This window comes from Sinocyclocheilus anshuiensis, unplaced genomic scaffold, assembly GCF_001515605.1.
Source record: "Sinocyclocheilus anshuiensis isolate Anshui unplaced genomic scaffold, SAMN03320099.WGS_v1.1 scaffold150, whole genome shotgun sequence".
Taxonomy (NCBI): domain Eukaryota; kingdom Metazoa; phylum Chordata; class Actinopteri; order Cypriniformes; family Cyprinidae; genus Sinocyclocheilus; species Sinocyclocheilus anshuiensis.
Window position 1 is genome coordinate 224964 of NW_015546025.1, and position 12144 is coordinate 237107.

At 37.5% G+C, this 12144-nt stretch overlaps 1 protein-coding gene across 1 annotated transcript in view; it reads left to right on the forward strand.

The window, feature by feature from the left end:
- Positions 1 to 12144, forward strand: part of LOC107698648 (PQ-loop repeat-containing protein 1-like) — a 46849-nt gene that overhangs the window by 26633 nt on the left and 8072 nt on the right. The window contains exon 3 of the mRNA XM_016499718.1: positions 3228 to 3444. Within this exon, the coding sequence (XP_016355204.1) occupies positions 3228 to 3444 (217 nt within the window). The remainder of the gene's footprint in view (positions 1 to 3227; positions 3445 to 12144) is intronic.

The following is a 12144-nucleotide window of genomic DNA, read 5'->3' on the forward strand; positions in this document are numbered from 1 at the left end:
TTATATCTCGCAATTCTGACTTTTTTTCTCGTAATTCTGTGAGATATAAACTCGCAATTGCGAGTTAAAGTCCAATTTTGAGGGTGGAAAAAACACTGATATGTTCTCAGAATTGCGAGTTTATATCTCACAATTCTGACTTTATAACTCGCAATTGTGAGTTTATATCTCACAGAATTACGAGAAAAAAAGTCATAATTGCGAGATATAAACTCGCAATTGCGAGAAAAAAAGTCAGAATTGTGAGTTTATATCTCGCAGTTCTGACTTTATTTCTCAGAATTGTGACTTTATTTCTCAGAATTGCAGGTTTATATCTCACAATTATGACTTTTTAACTCGCAATTGCGAGTTTATACCACGATGAAAAAAAGTCAGAATTGCGAGTTTCTATCACGCAATTCTGAGAAAAAAAGTCAGAATTGTGAGATAAAAAGTCGCAATTACCTCTTTTATTTTTTATTCAGTGGCGGAAACGGGCTTCCATAGTTTATGGTGCAGTCGCATTTGCATGACAAAATTCTGCGGGGCAAAATACTGTCTTCTCAATGGACTTTTCCCCATTTCCCCATCCGGATTTCCCATCGGCTTCTAGTTTAATGAATTTGGGCATGTGAATTTGTTGTGTTGATCAGTAAGAAGCAGCTTGTTTTGGCAGCGTCCGCTGTGTGGGCTGTGCTTCATACATTGCAACTCTAGGGTTAGAGGTTTGTTTAAACTTTGTTCGAAAAGGACTTTAGCAAACACCGCAAGTAATGGAGCAAACAAAGATTGCAGATACTGAGGCAGAGTTTTGGATGTAAAACGTTCTACCCAAACAAACACATTACCTAACACACTTGTATCTAAGCTCTACTGCCCACTCTTCATTGGGTTTTGTGAGCACAGCTGGCATCCAAAGAGAGAGGCACACCAAGCAATGAATTGCTGGGATCGTGTTTGAATAAAAGCTCTACATTTATTCACTGAATATGTGTGTTTTCCCCTGCTTCAGTCCATCTAGACCTGTCATAGCAGTGCTTTGGACTCTTCTTTTGTGTCATTCTCTTCTCTTTCAGCTTTGTCCCACATGCCCTGACATTTTCATGCCACTCTTGATGTCACTGTGGTCCTCATGCTTCGGTTTTGGCCTCTGCTTGTACTTTGTTGCTTCGACATTTCCAGTGCCGCTTTATGAGAGTAACCGTCGTTGAAGCTCCCAGTGTGATTTGATTAGATATGCTCTTCTCATCCACTGACGGATGGGCGGAGAGCTGACTTACAGGCTTATGAGTTATCTGAGTTCAGCCTCCATCGACGAGGCCTAAATAATTGGAGAAAGTGGATTATTTCAGGTCAGAATCCAGTCAGCCTCATCCCTGCTGATTGCCTTGATCATAAAAAAGCATTTTTTGAGGGGGTCTTACGGTCTTAGAATTGGTTGTACTTTAGGACCCAGATTTCACTCTAGATGTGTGGTCGCCCAACACAGTACCTAAATTGCAGATTGTGCAAAATTTTATTTTGACAAATTGTCAATAACTCACTGCACAAAAACCATGTGCAAGGTACATGTCTCTTAGCTTGTGTGGTTTTGTTAATTGTTCAATTTCCACAAAAATATGAAGAAGCACAACTGGTCAAGCGATTAGTCAACAGAAGAGACAGACGACTGCACGTGAGTGTCCTGCGTAATACTTGTTTATAGATCTGCTGTTGGAATTATTACTTGCTGCTAGGAAGGAATATTTCGTTTTCTGCCTATTTCTACGTTATATTTTTGTTTGCGTTTGTATTTTTGATTGCACTTTCTGGTAATTATAATAATTGAACCTCGGCTAAGAAGGAGCGCGTGTAATTTAATTGCTCCCTTCCTGCATTTAAGTGCGAACTGTAGTTTCGATTTGAGGAATTGGCCTGCTATAGACTATTGGCTGTGCTAATTAGAAGGCGGCCACAGCGACCGTAGAGTATTTAAACTGCTTGGTCACTGTCATAACTTGGGTCAAGCGATTAGTCAACAGAAGAGACAGACGGCTGCACGTGAGTGTCCTGCGTAATACTTGTTTATAGATCTGCTGTTGGAATTATTACTTGCTGCTAGGAAGGAATATTTCGTTTTCTGCCTATTTCTACCCACCCCTATCCGGAATGCTGAATCCCTGACAATTTTCAAGCGACAGCTGAAAACCCATCTCTTTCGAAGCTACTTGACTTCATCATAAAAAAAAATAATAATAAAATTATCTCTGTTTATTTATTCCTTCTCTTTCTAGCTTGTACTTATTTGAACAATGTCTAATAACTTGGTATTACAACCACTTCCTGTGTCTGTTTGCCTCTTTAAGAAGAATCGCTTTATGTATCCCCCAATTGTAAGTCGCTTTGGATAAAAGTGTCTGCTAAATGACTAAATGTAAATGTAAATGTAACTGCTTTTAAAAATTATAATAAATAAGAAATGTTTCTTGAGCAGCAAATCAGCATATTATACTGATTTCTGAAGGATCATGTGACACCGAAAACTGGAGGAATGATGCTGAAAATTCAGATTTGCATCACAGAAATAAATTGCTTTTAAAATATATTACTGTATTATTTAAAATAGTAATAATATTTTACAATATTACTGTTTTACTGTATTTTTGATCATATAAATGCAGTCTTGGTGAGCAGAAGAGACCATTCAAAATTCTTACCAACCCCAAATTTTGAATGGTGTAATTATTGAATTGTTTGTTTGTTTATTTGGCTATTTTCATTTATTTGTTTGTTTGAATTTAGCATTGTTTTCCCCTGCTGACTGTGATCCTGTCAGAACATGGCTGCAAACCATTGTCTTAGAGGGTCTGTGGTCTGAACTTGATTCAACCCTTCATCACTACTAACACAATCCTAAGCATAATTCATGCATACTGTATATGTGACCAGTGTTTCAATGTTCTAGGAAATGTATTGTTGAAAGGAAGAACTTGATAAAGACAGGTGGTTAAAATGATTAAATTCATTGGTAATATCTAAATATCTAAAGTTTTAAAATAAAAAAATGGTCTATTTTGAGAATACTGCCTTTCAGAGCTCAAAATGTTCTCCTAAAAGTCTTTCGGAAATTTCCATGAACCCTCTACTATCATTGGTATACAAAAATCCCCCTGGTTGTCAAGTTGACACCTTTCAACCAGTATGAGTTGTAGTACTTCATGCACATATTATTTTTAATGTGTACTCTCTCTCTTTCTGAATTCTAGACTTTGACTGGAACTACTTCTGGTCTTGGAGTCGTTTTGTGGATTACCTGCAGTGTGTGCTGGCATTCATGGTGCTGGCCGCCTATGTGACGTATCTGCTACTGGACTCAGTTCTGTTCGTAGAGAGCCTGGGTTTCCTGGCCGTATTCACAGAGGCCATGCTGGGAACTCCACAGCTCTACTGCAACTACCGGAACAAATCTACTGAAGGCATGAGGTTTGTATGCGAATGTTTTTGCTTCATCAAAGGATTCATCAAACATTCTTCAGTGGTATTAATATTTTAACTTAGAAGTTTATCTTCCTGAAGACCGCTTTTATGCTAAAGAGATGTTGGAGTTTAACATTCTTTACTCCTGTTGTTAACGAAAATTAATGAAGAACAATAGTAAAGAAACCAATAAAATGGTTTCCTGAAACACTCTTGTCACCCCAAACTCACACCATTGTTTAGACAAAGTGATAGTGTTGCCTCAAACTCATACCATTTGTTGAACAAAATGATTGGGTCGCCCCAAACTTAAGCCATTGGTTGGACAAAGTGATTGGGTCACCCCAAAACTCATACCATTGGTTAGACAAACTGATAGTGTTTCCCCAAACTCAAGCCATTGGTTGGACAAACTGATTAGGTCACCCCAAAACTCATACCATTGGTTAGACAAACTGATAGTGTTTCCCCAAACTCAAGCCATTGGTTGGACAAACTGATTAGGTCACCCCAAAACTCATACCATTGGTTAGACAAACTGATAGTGTTTCCCCAAACTCATGCCATTGGTTGGACAAAGTGATAGGGTTGCCCCAAACTCAAGCCATTGGTTGGACAAAGTGATTGGGTCACCCCAAAACTCATACCATTGGTTAGACAAAATGATAGTGTTTCCCCAAACTTAAGCCATTGGTTGGACAAAGTGATTGGGTCAGCCCAAAACTCATACCATTGGTTAGACAAACTGATAGTGTTTCCCCAAACTCAAGCCATTGGTTGGACAAAGTGATAGGGTTGCCCCACACTCAGGCTGTTGGTTGGACAAATGATATTGTTGCCTCAAACTCACACCATTTTTTGGACAAAATGATTGGGTCGCCCCAAACTCAAGCCATTGGTTCGACAAAGTGATAGGGGTCGCCCCAAACTCACACTGTTGGTTGGACAACTGATATTGTTTCCTCAAACTCACATCATGTTTTGGACAAAATGATTGGGTCACCCCACACTCAAGCCATTGGTTCGACAAAGTGACAGGGGTCGCCCCAAACTCACACTGTTGGTTGGACAACTGATATTGTTTCCTCAAACTCACATCATGTTTTGGACAAAATGATTGGGTCGCCCCAAACTCAAGCCATTGGTTGGACAAAGTGATAGGGTTGCCCAAAACTCACGCTGTTGGTTGAACAACTGATATTGTTGCCTCAAACTCACCATATTTTGGACAAAATGATTGGGTCGCCCCAAACTTAAGCTATTGGTTGGACAAAATTATTGGGTCGCCCCAAACTCAAGCCATTGGTTGGACAAAGTGATAGGGTTGCCCCAAACTCACGCTGTTGGTTGGACAACTGATATTGTTGCCTCAAACTCACACCATTTTTGGGACAAAATGATTGGGTCGCCCCAAACTTAAGCCATTTTTTGGACAAAATGATTGGGTCGCCCCAAACTCACGCTGTTGGTTGGACAACACAATTAGATGAAAAATCTGTTGCTACTTATGTTTTATTGTGACTTTAAATCTAAGGCTCAGAGAGGGTGGAAATGGGAAAAAAATTGTGACAAAAACCTTCATTAACCTTATTAGTGGACCTCAGGGGGAAGAAAAGTTACTTACTTAAAATAATTATCATATGACCACCTTGACATTTTTACTCCCACTCAATCTTGCTCTGGTGAGTGAGTCCAGAATCCTCCACTGCTCTGCTTGAACAGAGGAACATGGGAAGTGATATGTGGCAGCTTAGTCACTCCTTGATGTCTGCTAGTCAGACTTCCTGCTCATCTGGTTTATGAAATACTGTTGCTAAGCTACGGGAATCAAATATAGATACCTTAGATATACACATTAACTGGTTTAGTGGACTTTTTTATTTATTAATGTTTTATTTTGCTGTACATGTGATTGTATGACCACACATTAAACAAAGCACAAATTAAGTAATAAAACTGGACACAGTGGCGGAAACTGAACTCAAAATGAATGAATCAGACAAAAATAGTAATCAGGTAATGTTTCAGAGTGGCTGTTAGATTGTATAAGTAAGGTATAATCAACGGTTTGCCGTGCATTAAAGGATTTTAAATGCACGACGTGGAGGCAAAGAACTACCCGACGCGAAGCGAATATATTATATTTGACCGAATGGGTAAAAATGACATTATTTTCGTCAGTTACGGCTCGTTAGCTCTAGCATTCTGCCACTTCAAATCAGACACAGAGATGAAATAGTGCAGTTAGATTGCATTTATTTGAATAAATTATCGATCGTTTGATCGAGAGAGAGAAAGATGACAGTTGTGTGTGTGAATTACCTGCGTCTGTGCGTCTCTCTCTACAAACAATGAAGTTGTGAGTTTAGTTACTTAAACAGAGATTTTCTCCTCGTTGCTGAGGAATATAATGCAGTGATCCAGTATCTAAGCAATTTTATTAATAAAAGTCGCGGGTCAGCGTACTCCTGAATGTTTCTGTGTGCGCAGTGAGATCTCCGATCTCTCTCTCTCTCTGTCCTAGTGATGTGTGTGTGCGTTTGTGTGTCAATTTAAAGCAGTGGCGCATTCATATAGAACAGTGATTAAACTGACTTGGAACTACCTGTGCATTAAAGGTCCCATATTGTACACCTTTCTGGAGTTTTATTTTAGGTTTTGATGTCCTTAGTTACATAGCACCTAGACCTCAGTTATCATGAAAAAAGCCAGGAAATTTCAGTTTTGACAATATGGGACCTTTAAACGGTTTTAATGCATACCTGCCAGACAATCAGAATCAAGAATTCCAACAGACCATGGAATAAGATGCATTGTGTGTGTGTGAGAGAGGCGTATTATCTTGCATAACCTTTTGAGAGCTACAGTGTGTGCTGTAAAGACACATCCTGTCAGTGTGACTTAGTGTGTTTGGTAGCGTCTCACACTGTGAGATGCCATCCTGTGCTCTGTTTTCCAGCGTGTGTGTGTGTGTGTGTGTGTGTGTGTGTGTGTCTCCGTTCAGCCGATAGAGAGGAATGATGGAAGAAAGCCGTATAAATATATACACATATATATATATATATATACACTTCTGTTCAAAAGTGTCTTATTTTCACCAAGGCTGCATTTATTTGATCAAAAATATAGTAAAAGCATAAAATTGTAAAATATTATTACAATTTAAAATAAGTGTTTTCTAATTGAATACATTTTTTAAAACAATGTAATTTATTCCTGTGATCAAAGCTGCATTTTCAGCATCATTACTCCAGTCTTCAGTGTCACATTATCCTTCAGAAATCATTCTGATATGCTGATTTGCTGCTCTGAAAACATTTCTGATTATTACCAGTGTTGAAACTTTTTTTTAGGATTCCTTCATGAATAGAAGCTTAAAAAACAGCATTTATTAGAAATGTATTAGATGTTAAATGTCTTTATGTAACTTTTGATCAATTTAATGCATCCTTGGTGAATAAAAGTAAAATAAAAAATCTTACTGACTGCACATCATTCTGCTTTTTTACCTGACTACTTACCAAATAAATCCATCTGCATATCCATCCATAAATACATCTGCAAGCACCCTGCTGTCTCGCACTCGCAACGAAATATGCATAATAAAATTAATAAAAATTACACAATTTTAATGTGATTCAAAACATACTAAGTGACACAATCTTTGTTATGAAATACACTTGTTTGATAACAAGAGTTCACATTTTGAACGTTCTTGTTGTTTCTATTAACTTTCTTGTTTTAAAGATTTAATGTAAATTATCCATTATCTCTTTCATTATTTCTATTAAAATCATGCTAAAATTATATTTGGAACTCAAATTAAACAACTGCAATATTGTACAGAAATAAAAATCATTGCAAAAATAGAATCTTCTGTCGCTTGTCACATATCTCTGTCGTGGTTGGTTAAGAATGCTAGCACAACTCCAATCTGTTCCATGACCTTTATGAGAATTACTCTGAAAATTATATTTTAAAAGGTGTTGTATGTAGTTTTTTGACTGTACTAAAGCGTAAAAATACCATAATTTGTTTGCAGATATTTAGGAAACATGCTAAGTTCACATAAAAACAATACTACAGCCAGTTATTCTACTTTGAAATGTGTGTTCCATGTCGGAATGTTTTTGTTTTGGTCTGTGTGACTCCGCCTACTGCCAGTTTAACCAATAGTATTTTAACAGCCCAGGTTGCCGGTTGGCAGAAAACACGGCATATTACAGTGAGCAAACGAATGAGCAACCTTGCCATCCATCTAAAAAAAAAAAAAACTCTGTGACCAGAGGCATATTAAAATGCAAATAAATCAACTAATCAACTTACAGTGTAAGGCTCATCGCTTTCCATTGTCAGTTGTACTTGTTCCTGTTGCGTGTCCTCAATCTGGCAACCTGCATGAACGTCGAGTCTGTGGAGGAAGGGGCGAAAGAAACAAAGTTTTGAATTTGGTCTGCAGTATCCATTTCAACTGCCAGCTGACTATATTACATACTGCACCTTTAACAGTGTTGGGGGTACCACAAGTTCAATCATGACAACTCTCTGAAGATTTTAGCATGGTGATGGATATGACAATGTTAATGTATTTGGTCTTGGCGGAATAGATCTGCTACGCTGCTGCTGCTACCGAATTGCTGCTGCTGTTGGTTATTGCTGTAGTTGTAGATTATTGCTGCTGCTGCAAGCAAGCACAGGAACTTGCTACTGCCTACTGTAGTTCTAGACTAAATGTCAACATGCATTTACTCATCTGACTTACACAAAAACACATTCAGTTTTTCTCAAAATGAATAAAAACATTGAAATGCAAACTCAGAATATGGTGCAAACCAGCAATAATTAAATATGTTAAATAACACAAATATCCTTTATGTATTTAATCCCATTTTTTAATCAATGTCTTTGCTGCTGACCTTCGATGATCCAATTCAACCACACTAATAAGCAAAAATTACTTTAGATAAACATAACATTTGTGTTTTATTTTATTATTGCTGAAAAGTAACTTTCCCCAACATTGACCTTTAAAATATACAAATTAGGTTTAGCAGGAAGTTATAGAATATTATATACAAATTAGGCTTATTACAAAAGTAAAAACATGTAAGCATAAGGCAATGAATTTTACAATGAGGCATGTATGCATTTAAATCAGTGATGATGAGCTACCGCAGTGAGCAGTTTTACAGATTTGTCTTTGCATCGTTGAGGCCAGAGACCTTCAAAAACTTCCATCTGTCTTAAGGACAGCACTGTTCTGCTGCTATATCTGGTTTATGTTCCCTGAATGTCACACTGAACCTAAAGTAATTTATGTTCACTTCCACTGCAGTCATATCAGATTCATATCCACACAGTGTTCAGTGTAGATCCTCCACAATCTCTCACGATTTATCTCCTGGAGACAGCCTTGTATTACAAGACTAAATTGAATTAAGATTTTTATTTTTTTTTTTGCTGCACTGATCAAAACAAATGGTAAAACGTTCCATCTTATATTGTTTTCCCCCATTCTTTTTTTTTGTAGTTATTCAGCCATTGTTAGTTGTTTCAGAGTGAGCTGTTTACCTGGCAACTGTTGCTGTGAATTAATCTCTGGCCTCATGTTACTCTATTATGTCGTCCATCAGTTGAACGTTAATGAATCGCAATGGGAGGGAAAGCGGTGACCCCCACAGCCGGCCTTATAAGGTTCACCGCCAGAGTCCTGTTAGTTCGAGTTGGAGAACCCTCAGTGCCTTATTTAGTCGTGTGAATTATCTCGTGGCTGCCCTGCAATAGCAGCCAGCTCTAGTTTCATATATGTGTTTACTGAGCAGCAGGCTGGCTTGTATCCACGGGCTGCAAACAAACCATTCATTAAGTTGTGCGTTCCTGTAGATTTGAGGCTGGGTGAATTGAACGCTCCCACAAAAGGAAGTTGCCCTCCACACTTCTGTCGGGAGAAGCTGTGCAGGACAGCAGTATTTCACAGCAGTGTGTTTGTAATGACTGCTTTATGTCGAACACCCTGTTTCTCAGGCTGTTGGTGGCGTGTTCATGCCGTTGACATCTGACACATCCTCTCAGCTAGAGACGCTCAGGCAGGACTTTTGATCTCCTTCTGTTGTTCACTCTGCTACTGCCTTTGATTGCCCAAGGTCTGAGGCCTTTACAGTAAACAACACATTCTTTTATTTTACTAAACTTCACTTTTTTGTTTGTTTTGTTTGTTTTTTAATTTTGTTTGATTTTGTTCTCTTCTGGTTTGTTTTTGTTTTGCGATTTTATTGTTTATTGTTTGTTTTGTTTTTGTGATTGTTTTGTGTTTTTTTTATTTAGTTTGGTGATTTTATTGTTTTTTGTTTGGTTTGGTTATTTGTTTGATTTTGTTTTGTTTTGGTTTGGTCTGGTTGTTTTTTGGTTGTGTGATTTTTGTTTTAGGTTTTTAGGTTTGGGTTGGTTTTGGAATTTTTTTTTACAGTCAAAAAGAAGTCAAAAGTCGGGCTCTGTGATATTAGGAAGATAGTGGGAATTAGGGTCTGACTGAAATCTGTATAAAAAAGAATCAATAGATAGTACTTTTAACAAAAGTAAAGTAATTTTGCACCAAGATATGGTGATAATCATCACAGATGAATGAAAAATGAAATATCACTCACAAAAAGAACATTAGCAGAAGATTGAGGCCTAACAGCAAAAACATCAGTCTTACACAAACATTCATAAAATATGGGGAAATGGGTGTTTTTTTTATTGAACTATTGCAGAATTCAGAGAGAGAGAGAGCGCGAGAGAGAGAGAGAGAGAGAGAGAGAGAGAGAGAGAGAAACTCTGCAGGACGCCGGCCCGCCAGGACCAAGTTTGGAGACCCCTGGCCTAGGGCCTCAGGGCTTTGAGGCGGAGCCTCCATAACCGTAACACCTGCTATACGCTAGTCCACCAGTCAAGAGAGGCAGCTAAATACTAGCCTTATTGTTCATTGGATATAGTTGAATTGTCACTCACCTGCAATTAAACCAATTAATGTTGTCGATTCAGAGCGGGTCCCGCCTTCTGATTGTTTGCTGTAATGAAAACATCCTTCAGGTGGCGTGAATTAAAAGGCTAAATAGGCACGCAAAGAATTACAGCTCCTAATGCAGGTGTGTGAGTTTGCGTCATCTATTTTGGAGTGATTGCAATGTATTATAAATATAAACTTGTTCTGTCGATCAGCATAATTTCTGGACCGATCATTCACCGCTTTATTACGAATTTAAAAGAGCGCCGTTGACACGACGCTTTCAATTTGCACGTACAATGAATGACATCGCGTCGGGAGCTGACTAGCAAAATAGCTACAAAAGTAAAAGCAAAAAAGTTTGTATTCAAAGTCAAAAAGCAAACACTAACATTTTTTAATGTTTAAAAAAAGGACCTCAGATGTGAGTGTCTTCTAAATTCTGCTGATCATTACATTACTGCTCCAACATAACCGTTCATTTCAGTTTCGACTAACTAAGACTAGCTAGAACACTAACTAGAAATGTACTTCTTTTCTGCTAAGTAGTGCCGTCTCTTTCACATCCACTTGATTTGTGTATATAGTGCATCTTTAAGGTAACAATGCAATACATAATATCATATTATTAATATTAATAATAGGACGATATCTGTAGTCAATATTGATCAAATGGGAGGGGGAAATCCTGCCCATACCGCAGCTAAAGAAATGATAAAAGCACTGATGTGCATTTACTGAAGTGGTAGTCAGGAGCTGTGAATAAATTACTGAACAAATTACTGCAAAATAATAATAATAATAGGCTATAATAACATCCTCAACAGACAAAAAAGAGATTACTTTAGATAAAGTTTGGTTAATATGTACATACAGTAATTTGGACACATTACTATTTGTAATGTTTTTTCTCATCAAGCCTGCATTTATTTAATACAAAAAAAACAGTAATATTCAGCAAGGATGTGTTAAATTGATAAAAAAAAAGTGATAGTAAAGACATTTCTATTTTTTTTAAACACCTTTTTAATCATCAAAAAATCCTGAAAAAAGTATCACAGGTTATAAAATATTGATAATAAATCAGCATATTAGAATGATTTCTGACGGATCATGTAACTGGAGTAATGAATGATGAGAATTCAGCTTTGCATCACAGAAAAAGATTATATTTTAAAGTACAGTAAAATAGAAAACCATTATTTTAAATTGTAGTAATATTTCACAACATTTCTGTTTTTTTCTGTATTTTTGATCAAATAAATGCAGGCTTGATGAGCATTAGAGACTTCTTTCAAAAATATTAAAGATAGTAATGTGTTAAAATGTACAAAATTTAAATTGTCTCCACATGTCTAGAACCGGCCCTGACTTTATGGCTACGTTCACACTGTCAGTTTTTGGGATTGACAACCGCATTTTCTTACAGGTGTGAGTCTCGAAATGTCCCGTTCACACAGCAGCTTACAGTAGCGTCTCGAATACTGTCTGTGTGAACGTGCAACGGGAGTCTTACCAGTTACCATAGCAACAGTGACCAAAGTAAAATCAAAGATGGCGACGTCCATTTCAGATGACACACAGCTCATTTCTCTGTCACTGAAGTGACATAACATAAAGAAGGTACTGAAACCGCACATGAAAACACGCAACTCGCGGTAAGTAGGCGTTTGTGCGTCAGAGCGGCTCTCTCTCGCACTGTATAACGTGACAGACAATTA